This window comes from Chelmon rostratus, chromosome 2 (assembly GCF_017976325.1).
Source record: "Chelmon rostratus isolate fCheRos1 chromosome 2, fCheRos1.pri, whole genome shotgun sequence".
Classification (NCBI taxonomy): Eukaryota; Metazoa; Chordata; class Actinopteri; order Chaetodontiformes; family Chaetodontidae; genus Chelmon; species Chelmon rostratus.
In genome coordinates, this window is record NC_055659.1 from 16,734,814 (window position 1) to 16,747,853 (window position 13,040).

Consider the following 13,040-nt stretch of genomic DNA (forward strand, 5'->3'; position numbering starts at 1 on the left):
GCGTCCCACAGTGGCTATTATATTATTATTTTATAAGCTTTAAGAGGGCCAGAGCTGTCTGCAACTGACAAAAATTTACCCCTTTTACACAAATATATGGCACATTTATGCATGTACACAAAGTATACTGCAGAGGTTTATTCTGGAAATTCTAGACATTTGCCGTGGCTTCTGTATTCATTGATTAAGCTTGAATTGCTAATACTTAAAGTCACTTGAAACACCGAAAATAGGATGAAAACGCATTCTTAATCTGCGGTGATTAGGAAATTATTATTATTATTTATTATTACTGTGACAAATCGAATGCAATTTGTCAATTTGTTAAAGGGGTGTGTGTGTCAGTTTGTGTACTGATTCCAAAATGCACAGTGCATGTTGAAGGCAGTGCAGTGCAATAAATAAATGAATGAATAAATAGATACCCACCTTCACATTCTCCACACATTTACTGCAGATTACCCACTGAAGGATCATTGCTGCATGTCCAGCCATCCTGTAGCTTCAGAGCAGAGAAACCGGTTACGTGATGTGCTGCCGATTCGAAGATTACCACAGGGCAAAGATCTTTTAGATTAAAAGATGTACATTTGTGAGAGAGAACCCACACATGTCTGTGCAAAGCTTTGTCTAGATGAAGAAAAAGGAAAATATTAGGAAGAATCAGCCTTAAATTCTCATCTGCTATCTTCTTTCCCAGAGTTTGGATGATCACCCTGACTCTTAACTTGAGCACCTTTCTTACTAATGCAGTATTTTCTCAACATACTGTGCAAAAAGTGTTCATCAGTTAATTCGTCGGCCTACATTCTCACTTTCTTTTAAATTTCATGAAGTACACATAAATAACCTGAAGTCACAGGAGGTGATTTACAGTATGTCCTACTGATGCCTGGGTCACTTGGCAACTTCTGTTGCAAGTCACCTCCAAGTTTTCTTTCACTTGCCAGTGAAATCTCTGACAAATTAAATTCATTGTAATCAAAAACGTTACCTCCCAGTGACAACCTTTCTTCCATTTGTTGCTGTGCAGAAAAACAATTATTTGTATGCATTTATAGATTCACTGAGAGACTTTTAGCTGCCAAAACCTATTTGTGTGCCTTAACACTTATTAGTTATTATCCAGCAGAGCATTCAGGCCCAGGGTGGCATTTCTTCACAGTTCCCACTCTTGTTCTATAGTAAAAGGATCTCACAATGGATCTTTGTGCCATAAAAACAGTGAAGTCATAGTTTCCCAGGCTTCCCCCCTGAGATGCCTGATGAGAGAGGCAAGGGTGAGGAGCAGAGGGATGGTGGGAGGGGATGAAGGGCCTGCACAGAAAGGTTACCTCTGCTGGCTCCTCAGTGGTAAACACAAACAAAAGCAGAATCCGCCCTGCTGTCCCTCTGAGCCTCCGCCAGGCCTCCCTGCCACAGCTGCTGTGTTTCAAGCGAAGCGTCAGCTCTCTCGTGGCTTCACTCCTCAGATGTGAAGGTGATACATAAGGCCCCAACACGCAACTTTAACTCGGAGCTGCAAAGGCACAAAAGATGGCGAGATGCAGTGAGACACAGGATATATATATATATATATATATATCATATCCTGACTCTCTGAACACATGCACAGACACAGATACACACTTCCAGAGACCATTTAAAATTCCTCAGGGGCTTTTACTCCTGTAAAGAGGGCTGGATGCTTTGTTCAACAGCCAGAAAATATGTTTGGACATCACAAGGCCAGCAAAGAGATCAAACCTGGTTTCTTAAGTGGTGGGAAAGCATGAGGACGGGAGCACGGCTGCATTAGCTTAAATGGATATTCATGAAGTGAGAGGAACACAGCAGAAGTCCTCCTTGTCTCTGTAATTGTTCAATTAGACTCTCTTGGGTGGCTAATTGTTCCACCTCATTTGTGTCCAGTGTAATATCTTCACATTTCATATTACAGTGCCTGTTAAGTTGGTGTTGCTGGCTGCAGGCTAACATGAGGCTGTAGCTTACAGCAATGTGCATTACATTGATATGTAATTAGAGAAACATGGACGTCATTCTGACAGCGTGTCCAAAAAAACATGTAAAACTCACATACTTGTTGAATAGACTGATTGCAAATGTCAAAATAATATAACAGGCTTATAATGGTGTTACTAATGCTTTATTATGGATGAATTATAAACCATTTATACAAACATGCTTTTGGGTTGCCAGGTTGTGGAAAATTCATTTGGAAGGTGTTTAAGATTGCACATATATGTTGGTAATCCATTAAAAAATACTGATTGGTTGATCACACAAATTAAGCCAGCAGGACTGCAGTTACAAACGTTAGTAAGAGTAGTGTAAGTGGTCTGATTCTGTGTTTTATCGTTTTATCGTTTTTGTCATCTTGAAATATACATTGAAGGCCGGGTGCTGCAGGTGGAAATGAAAAGCAGAGAGCTTCGAAAGTGTGGCAGTTTGCAGGTTTGAGTCACCCCACGGTGAGTCAACAGCCTGTTCCCTCCTGAACTGGGAATAGCGAAGGTGACAGACAACAAACTGAGTCCCACAGACTGCTGAAAAACACAGCGAAGCACAGATGACAGTATCTGTCAGGGAACACAGTCAGTCCTCGTCGCTACAATGCTTTAAAAAGCTGCTTTTCGTCATGATCTGAGTTCAAATACTTACTTTTCCCATGTGAGAAACCTGATTCCTGTCACACAGGCACAGGTGTACGAGTGTAATTCCTTTAAAGACAAAAGCTGAACTAATTTAAACCAAATTACGGACAGGACATTACATGCTCAGCCATATTCCACCTTCAGTATTTTGAAAAGTTGGTGCGATGTGGAGTTCTTATCCCCTTTGTTTCATGTATTCTTGCCTCTATAGGCTTTTCTTATCTTTTAACAGCTGAAGCCACTTCTATCACTGATGACTTTCTTGCTATCACAGTCATCTTTAATTACCAGCATCAGCTCTGCTAGCAGAGAAGAAGAGGATGAGTGAACAATGGACGCAACAAGGGCCTGCCGGTACACCTGAGTGCTGGAACAAAGGAGCTTGGTGTAAAGGCCAGTTTGCCTATTAAAAGGATATATAAAAGATAATGGCTTTACGTACACTTGCAGCTACGACCTGCCGTGCCCTCATGATTACACATCAAAGCATCAGCAGTGGTGTTGCCGCTGGTGTGTCATGCCTAAACCATTTAACCACCAGGCCTCTGCTCTGGGCGTGTGATGCGGCTGCAGCGTGTCACAGATTATCCCCCTCACAACCTCTGCTGAGATGTGCCACGTCTCCTGAACAGTAGCCACGGCGAAAGTCACACCAGAGACAAAAGTGTGAGGTTTCCATGGAGACGGGGTCTAAAGAGGGGCAAATTTTCAGTGATGGGTCTATTTTTACCGCTGAAAAAATGAACATGGTTGTTATGAGGACGTGAGCAGGAGACCGACACGTGGTAATATGCTGCTGATGTGTGTAAAATGTGATCAGAAAGGGTGGCTATATGCATAAATTACAATTATATGTGTGGAGATGTGCTAGTCATGTTGTGGGGACATAAACCTGACTTCTCACTCACATTGTGGGGACTGGCTGTCCTTATGGGGACAGAGCGCATGTCCCCATAATGCACATTTTTCAGTTTTAGAAGACTTAGGGAGGTTAAAGGTTGTGCAAGTAGTGCTTTATGGTTGTTAATGTAATGTCCTCTGAAGTGATGCAAACACGACTGTGTGCATGTGTGTGTGTGTGTGTGTGTGTGTGTGTGTGAGTGAGAGAGAGAGAGGGCGGGGTGACTGCTGGCTGACAATATGAGGAGGCTCACGTGACGATCTTTTAAATTCCTGTTTCCCTGCAGCGCAATTTGTCAGAGCACGGATGGTGTCTGCCCGCCTCGCTCTTCGTACGCATGTCTGCTCATTTTCGGCCACAGAAGGTACAAGGACTCGGCAGCCTGAAGCCTTCGAGCGTCGCTTCCCTCTCCTTCATCATGTTGTTCGCGTAGTTTGGAGCTCGCTTCTGTCTTCTGTGGGTTTTTTTTTCCCTGCCGAAGCCGTTTTGAGTTGACTGGTGCCAGGCAGGAGGAGGCTCCACTGCCACAGAGAGAAAACCCTTGCAGAGAAAGAGACGAGAATGCAACAGTGCTGTGATTTCTGCACCCATGTCCACGATAAGGTGATTTAAAGTGTCGGGCTTCAGGGATATCGCACGTTGAAGCATTTCTGCTCCTGAATGCGCGGCCACTAGAAGGGAAAGAAAGACGGGGGAAAAACGGAGGAAAGCGCTGCAGCGTTACAAGTCGGGGATCATCACCTAAGACCTAAGAGAGTCCTCGTCTGACAGGGTCTCACCCTAAAAACCAGAAGAACGATGTCATCTACCAAATTCAAGAAGGACAAGGAGATCATTGCGGATTATGAGACCCAAGTGAAAGGTGCGGTGTGAGTGTGATGCGTGCGTCCGCTTCGTGTGCATTGTCTGTCCGTCGACTCTGACCCAGAGCCCGTTTGATCTGCATGCATGTGTGTTTTTTTGCCTCTTTCATCCATCTAATGTAATGCAGTCCGCCTCTTGTGCAGGGTTGCAACAGAGAGCCCCGTTGCATGACAGGTAACCTGTGACAGTGAGCACCAGAGCGAGCCCCGCTGTTAATTTCAGGGATTTCTCTGTCGGTCGCGTGTGCAAAGGTTTCTTCGACTCAACAACTACCGGAGGGATATTTGTGATTTGTCTTGATGTGGTTTTCTGCAGCTTTGTTGCTGGGTGAAACGGTCCCCCTGTTATAACCAGCGCAGGATGGATGGAGGACTGGCTGTCGTGTTGAACCTCATTCTTTCACATGTTCTGGGGCCTGTATTTGGTGTGTGTGGTCCGAGATGTTGGTCAGATGTCTGGGAACAGATTTAAGGCGTCAAACACACATTCATTTCCCGTGCGCTTGTCTCTTATTGGCTTGGCACGTCAAGGTGGCTTCAGCTTTAATCCTCAAACCTGATCACACATTGCTCACGTTTCTGCCTTTTGGTTCGTTGTCAGTCATTGGCTGATTTCTGACACTGCTCTCACCTGGCAACGTGGATTAAACGCTGTGGCTTTAACGTCACCATTGGCTCTTTTTCACACTCTGCAGCCTCCTTACCTGTAACATGATTTTGCTAACTGAGTGTTTCAGAATCCTAATTACCTAAAATCTGAGGAAGGGTTGCAGACTGGTGGGTCTAAAAACATTTTATCAGTTAATTTCTGAAACTGGATTTTTTCGTTGTTGTGTTACTCCCGGAGTCGTGTATTGGTTATAGATTCAGGCTTGTGCTTTAATTCTCCAATCATACCAGTGCTTGCCTGCATATGAAGAACAGTGGAGCCAGAATTGATAATAGTCCATGCAGACAGGAAATACAGGCCACCCACATAAACAGTTTCTTCTGCCGTGCAGTGTAAAAATGAAGGGGTGTAATGTGCATGCAGACAGAGTGGAATAGCTTTGAGTAGATACTTCCCTAAGTGGCTCTGAGGTTCAGTTTCAAGGCCCTGGACCCATTACTAGCACTCCCAGTGGTTTCACGACTGTTCCGCCTCAGGGGCTTCAGCTCATCATCCCTGGAGTATTGCACCAGACCAGACCTTTGGATGTTCAGTGTGTGAGCAGCTGGATTTGTAGGGTTGAACTACACACCCGTTCCCTCTGCCTCTGTAACCTCGGTTCTGTCTTGTGGCATGTGCTGGTCATTCACAACTCTATCATGTCAACGTGTTTTATCTTTGCCATATCGATGCCCATTGTATTCGGCTGCTTTCCACTTTACCCCAGGCCGTTTTTTTGCTTATTCTGCCATCAATTATTCAGCTTAGATCCAAAGGTGTCATGGGAGAATTGCTCTTGTTTTCACAGAGCCAGGCCCTGTCTGCTCCTCTTCCCATTAGCCAGGGCCCTTGAACTGTGCGAGGAGGAAGAATTTTAATTTATGGAGAACGCTGCTTGTTTCTCATTCACAGCTGGTGTGTTGCATTGCCTACAGACACAGAGGGCTGCGCTCCTCACAATCCACCACCTCACAACAATGGCAGTGTTATGCGTTGAAGGGGCAGGCAGTGAGCAAACCGTAATGAAATTCAGATTGGAAATTGCACCTGTCTTGCTCTGAGTTATTGCTTTATGGTTAATGTGTACACGGCAGAAGGGACCAAATCATCAGTGGATCGTTGGTTGGGTCATAACAAGATCACAGGGGTTGCTTTATTATGTATGAGGGCTAATAGAAAAATCACTTGGTTTCAGCAGTGGTTTAACAACAAAGAAGAAACGCAGCAGACAATGGCCAAATATTGCTTAGATGCAAGTGCTGCATGTGGGACAGCAGATCATAACATAACATTTAATTCCTCTGTTCCAGTGTAGCGCACCACTCTGCTAAAATCTGAACCCACGGCCATTAATGAATTTTTGACGACCCTCGAGGTGGACTGCCAAAGCCCACATCTCTGAAGGACCTTGGGAGATGGTGTTCACTTCATTCAAGCTGCTCAGCCTTCAGATCCTGCATTAGCATGTCAACAGAGAGGGGCTGTACACTGAACACAGAGAGACCAGCTCTGTTTTGTAGCTTAGCACCGTGTTGTTGTTGCTGGATGGCAGCTCTGCCTCCTCCTGTTTGTTCCTGTTTCACAGACAGCTTGTTAAGTGTTGTTGTCAGCAGCTGTTTGACATTCACCCTTGAGGTTCTGAGACTGAAATATGGCTTCAGTATAAACTCGTACTTCCACATCAGGATGAACTGATCCTTCAGTCTGGGTGCTTTCAAAGTCCAGTGATCATAAGTTAACCAGCTGGCTTCGAGGACCAGCGTGAGGGATTTAGTGGCATCAAGTGGTGAGGTTGCAGATTGCAACCAGCTGAATACCCCTTTCCACACCATCTCCTGCAGTGGTTCGTCCCTTCTGGGCTACTGTAGACTCAAGCTCTCTGTAGATATAAAGAGCTCATTCTAAGGTAACAAAAACACAACAGTACTTATTTCCAGAGCTGCTGATGATACAGTACATGCACAGGATAAAACTCTGAAACCAAACCTGAGCTCTTAAATGACATTAGTAAATGTCAAGCCATGGGTGTACCCAGGCAGGACTCCATTCAGCACAGCTCGGTTTTATTAAACCAGTCTTGTGTTTACATCTTGACTTGAGGGACAGCAGGTTGCCTGTTCTGGTTGGCTGTGTTCCCTGAGTTCCCCTCTGCAATGAATTTCTGATTCATTGTGTTTGGAGTGCAGCACAGTTTTGCCCCACTCTCGTTTTCTGCCAAACTGTACCCTTAATGATAGCATTTTTCAAATAAAAGTCATCACGATCAGTTCTTTAAAGTTCCTCTCCAGGCATTGATTAAACCCCTAAAAACTTATCTAAATTACATGTTTAGAAGGTTTTTCCATAAAAAAAATCCCTTTATGCCTTTAAATTGGCCTAGATTTACCTCTGTACCTTTCCCTTCATTTAGTATACACAGATCTAAGTAGTCCTGACCTCTATCCCCACCCACCGCTTCACCGCTCGCCTGTAGCTTCGACTCTGCTCGTCAAACACAAAAGACCTCATCAGCATTTTACTAGCTAACTAACTTTATTCGCTAATCGTTGGCTAACATTACCCCGCACACTGGCTCGCACTGGCTGGGTCTCCAGGATGAATGGATGGTAGTTCGTTGGGCTTCAGTATAAGTTTTCGAGGCTCTGCAATTGTTTTGAAAATAGTGAAGCTTAGCTTGAAGAACATCGATATGTAGCTACACCGACCGAGAATTGTGTTTGAGAGGAGGCGCAGGCTCGGTGTGATGAAAACGTCACAAGACTTCATTTGTTTGTCCTTGTTTTTCCTCCCGGCTGCCAGCAACTGCTGTGATCAGGGAAATGAATGCAGGCAACTGCTCGTGGAAATTGTTCAGTGTCCTCCAGACGTGCAAATTATTGTCCACCCGTACCAACCACACACACACACACACACACACACACACACACACACACACTCTCTCGCTGATAGTAAAAAGGAAGCTCCCCAGCAGATCTGATAAAAACCTCAAAGTAATTTGATCAACATAAATTTCTGCCGCAGGGCTCTGCGTGAAGCGTTTCTATTTCGGTTTCTTGCTGGGTGCCTTCTTCAGAAATTCAAGAGAGTTTTCTGCCATCACAGGGTGTAATATGTGATCACACCCACCTGTTTATGCGAAATGATTGATACCATTTAAACTCTCCGCACATGTCTGTCCTCAGCCTCGGTGTTTAGGTAACAGCAGTCTGATCTCAACAAATGCCCAGTGTACCACCCTCGCATAGGAAAATAAAACTGCACTGTGTCTTACGTGATGTGATGATTCCTCTAACGACCCTGTAGAGTGTTGCTGGTTTGGTAAAAGAATCATGCGTGGCACTAGGCGTGTCTCTGCTGAAGGAGATTAACTGAAAGTGGTTCACAGTGTTGTAGGGTTTTTTTTTTAGCAAAGCAACAATGATTACTACTGAATACAGCCTGTAGTCTCTTTGCACTCTCAAATACCTGCGACGAGCGATGTCAACTCAGGTTTATTACTGGTACTGAGTGTGCTGATGCTGGAAATGTCTCTCAAGATCAGAGCTTGTTACCATCGTGGTTAGTTGGCTATTAACACCCCGCTGGGCGGCATGAAGCTGGCTGTGCAGAAGCCGACAGGCTGGGAGTTTAAGAAATGGTTGCACTGACTCAGCGGCTCAGGATGCTCCAGCTGCCAGCCAGTTTGGCAAACCCGCTGCTGACTGAGAGAACATTTGCAAAGAGAAATCATTTACAAGCTATTTAGGCAGAATAATCTTCAGCGGGACAGCTTGTTTGTTCTTGCCGTCCAATAAATTTTGGGCTTCATTCAGGGTCGGTTTGTTTGTGTGGTGTGGCAGTGAGTAGCCAAACAAACGGGAAGCTCAGGATGCTCTGCTGCTGACTCAGATTGCATGATTTCATTCTATTAATATACAGTCTTAAAGGAAAAGTTTGACATTTTGGACAATGCGCTTATTCACTTTGTAACTCCCGTGTGTGCGCTAAGTATGAAGTTACCTCCAGCAGCTGGTTAGCTTAGCTTAGAATAAAGACTGGAAACAGAGGGAAGCAGCTAGCCTTGCTCTGCCCAACACTAGCAGATTCCACCTGCCAGCAAAAGCTCATTAATCAGCACATTGTATCTCTTTTAATCCACACAGAAGTCGAAATGTTAAAAACTTTTATTTGTTTCTTTTTACAGGGCTTGTGTGACTATGTCTTGCTAGCTGTTTCTGCCATTCTTCAGTATTTATGCTAAGCTAAGTTAGCCAGCTGCTTACAATAGTTTCATACTTAACGGACAGACATAACAGTGGCATAGATCCTTTCATCTAACTCTCAAGAGACTTACTATTCAATTTATTCCTTTAACCGTATTTGTACCTTATGACACACTGAAGAAAATTAATATTGTAGAAGTTCGACGTGTATTTCTCATTGCGATATAAGAAGTCGGTGAATTTGTAGCCAACATGTTTGAGATCTGAGACTTCTCACTCTTGATTTGAGTCCGTCAAAGCAGTACAAGATATTGCGCAAGTGTGAAGACTGTGGCAAGAGATCCACTTGTGGCTGTAACCCTTTAAAAAACAATACATTCACGCCATACTGAGCCATCATCAGGCCCTCTGCCATGCTAAATCATCCAGTTTTGCACCAGACTTCTCTCAGCTCGGCTCTGGTCTTCATAAACGCAGTGTGATGAATGCAGCTGCTTGATAAACTGAGAGTTTGTTCTGTCCGTCTCACAAGGAGTCAAGAGATAATCAGCCTTTCATGAAACGGGTGATCTGCCAGGCGTAGATTATCATTTAACACAGTCTCAGAATAAGGTTTTTTTTGTTTATTTGTTTGTTTGTGTGCTGGCATTGATGAAGAAGACAAAGGTCCATTAAATAGAAACCCAGTTTCTTGGTTATTTGGTGCTAGTCAGCACATGATTTCACTTCTCTTTTCATTCAGTTATCTGTGTTGAAAGAATTTTAATCAGCACTGTGTGAGGAAGTGCAGTTTTCAACACCAGTAATGCCTTTTGCTGCAGAACTAAAGTCTAGTTGGAGAGCTGTTACACTTGAATTTAACTCAAATCAAGAATGATTGATCTGACACACCAAGTGCATTAAATGCTTCTTTGGAAAAGTTTCAGGGATGAAAAATAGTGGAACAAATGGATGCTTTTTGATATGCAAACCATATTTTACAAAAATACTACTTAAGAGAAGTTCCAACTAATTTGAAAGTTCTTCCAAAGATGCACGTCGGTTTGAGCTGTGAAGGTACACATAGAATTTTCTATTTTTAAAGCAGATTCCACTAATGTCAGGAAAAACTCTACAAGCTCAGGTCCCATGTGATAAGGATGTCAACCCTGAGATGAAGAGTGTTTGGGTTCAACTGATAACCTGGCATTATGTGAGCAAACAGTGTCAGTGTGCTCCCTGTGGACCGAAACTTTGACATGAGTTTCAGTGGATTCATTTTTGAAAATGTCACCATTTAAACCTGTTGTTCAGTCTGCAAGGATTCAACAGAAGTTTTATGGAGCGTCTTCTGTCTCAAAACATTCTCTGAGAGTTGACGGCGGTAAAAAGAAAAACCTGACAGTCTAACAGAGATGAGTGACTGTCAGCTCAGCCCCCACCCCTTTTTATAACCGTAGAAAATCCAAGTGGAGAAAAAAATGTCGCAAATTTTACTGTTAAAAAATTGAGAAATCAAAAATGACAGGAAGTTATGCCATTCTTCTGTTTTATTACCCAACAGATGCAGCAATGGTTGATACGAGAAAAAAATTAATAAACAAACTTCCTGCCAAGAGACGGTAACCTTAGTAACAGAGGAAAGAGGGCAGCTGTACAAAAATAACTCCACAGTGAGAGTTTGAAAGAGTCACCATTTGAGGAAGTAATTAGTTAAGTTATTGTAGTGTAGGCTTGGGACCTGTTAGATTAACTTTATTATGTACCAGTGAAGCGCGCGTCCCACTTCAGACTTTAGATGATTAAAGAGTGCACCTATTTGCAGCCCACAAATCCCTCTCAGCCACCACTGATGGTAGAAATAGAAGCACATGTGGCACAGGTTCACCAGTCACTGTGTCACAGAAGTGTGGCATTTTCTTTTTCAACTGTTCACTGCGGACCTGCAGCTAATAATTTTCATTCTCCATTAATTTGAATGTATTGATAATCTTCTTCAATAATTGATCATGTGGTCTGTAAAATGGCAGAAAAGACACAGTTTTCTTAAGGCCCAAGGTGGTGCTCCAAACATGGCCAGTCACCTGTCATATAAGACAAAGAAAAGCTTCCAGTGCATTTCTGAGCATGTGTGGTGGGATTATTTCATTTTTAATGCAGTGTTCAGAAGGAAGCTGCTCTGATCAGATGCTGCTGCACCTTGTCGGCTTCGCACACAAATTTACACCACGTCTCTGTGCATACATCCGCATGTGCCTCCTCGCTCGCTTCTACACCTATTCACATCCACCAGGCTCCGCCTCTCCTCCAATAAGCTGCTCCTCGGGGACTGGTGCACGCCCGTGTTGCCATGGAGACACCTCTCAGCCCGGTCCTGCGGAGCTGGATCCTGGATACATCAGTGATGGACAGCTTGACTCTGAAAGGGCGTGTTTCTGGTTGTAGCTCATGCTCAGGCTTCCCTCAAGCATCAGACTCATGTGACGCGCTGACGTGATGACGATCCGCGCTCCAGAGAGGAAATCGGTGTCGGAGAGCGACGAGGAAGGCTGGGATGATTTGAGACAATTGATTGTTAATATTTATTTTATCGTCATCAGCAGTTTATCACAGTTTGGGAGGCTTAAATGAGCAGCCTGTCTCAGATTGTTTGACATAACAAGAGGCAGTAGCATAAATAGGGATCATTGGGACCACAGAAAGCTGCAAGTTAGTGGTAATAAGGCACAAGACAAGCTCATTGGATGAACATTTCTGGATTGATTTTTAGTTTGACAGAACATTCAGTGGAAAATTGGATAAGACAGCAGATAATTAGGAGGGAGGATTAAGAGTGAGGGACGAGCTGGAGACTGACAGCTGACATCTTGCTGTCGGACGCTCCGTCGGCTCACCTCTGCTCCAGCCATTGATTGGTCTCAGCTCCTGTTGCCTTATCTTTGAGTACATGTGCTGCAGCAGTCTGGGCTAATGAGGGAACAGGCGGGATAGAGGCAGACAGAGAAGAACCTGCGCTGACATCAGGAGCACGTCCTCATGAATCCAAAATTGCATTAATCATTAGGGGATTTAAAGGAGAAAAAAAAGAACAGAGAAATGGGGGATTAGTTCAATGACTGGAACTTGTATTATGTGCGACGGACAGAGAGAGTGAATTAGGGTCTGGATAAGGGTTGTCTGTGTGTCTGTTTTTCATGTGAATTTGGCTCTGCGGTGTACTGTAGAGCCCAGATACTGCAGAGCTGAGTTGGGGATTAGGTTAGTGAAATTTGGCTCGGAGTGGCTTTTGTCTGGAGTGTGTGTGTGTGTGTGTGTGTGTGTGTGTGTGTGTGTGTGTGTGTGTGTGTGTGTGTGTGTGTGTGTGTGTGTGTGTGTGTGTGTGCCTACTGTGTGGGTCTTACTGCACGGTGATGTGCACGCCTGAGGACATCATTTTCAAAGTGTTTAGCACTTCCTGAGGCTGGTTATGATTTATAATTTGGCCCTATTACACAGAGACATGTGGTTCTTCCCTCCACATACACTGCACCAATATACAGTTTAGCAAAAACAAAAAAGGTCGAATCTGTGCTCTTATTGATTCATTGAAACATCTAAATCTATGCTCAGCACGGCTGTAAAGAAGTCATGTATACTGGCAAACCCCACAGTGTGTGAGCTCATAAGTTAGCCTTTTTATCCTGCAGTGAAACAATCCGTCTCTCCCGCTCCTCCTCGGGCTGCCTGCTGCCCCGTGTTGCCCGGCTTTCCTTGCTGCCCCCAGGATGCTCTGCAGAAAATCCCTTTCATTCA

General features: G+C 44.1%; 1 protein-coding gene across 1 annotated transcript in view; it reads left to right on the top strand.

Moving 5' to 3' along the window:
* Positions 1-4,068: 4,068 nt before the first annotated feature.
* srgap3 (SLIT-ROBO Rho GTPase activating protein 3) overlaps positions 4,069-13,040 on the top strand; it is a 57,504-nt gene continuing 48,532 nt past the window's right edge. The window contains exon 1 of the mRNA XM_041947997.1: positions 4,069-4,417. Coding sequence (XP_041803931.1) covers positions 4,354-4,417 — 64 coding nt within the window. The 5' untranslated portion in view covers positions 4,069-4,353. The remainder of the gene's footprint in view (positions 4,418-13,040) is intronic.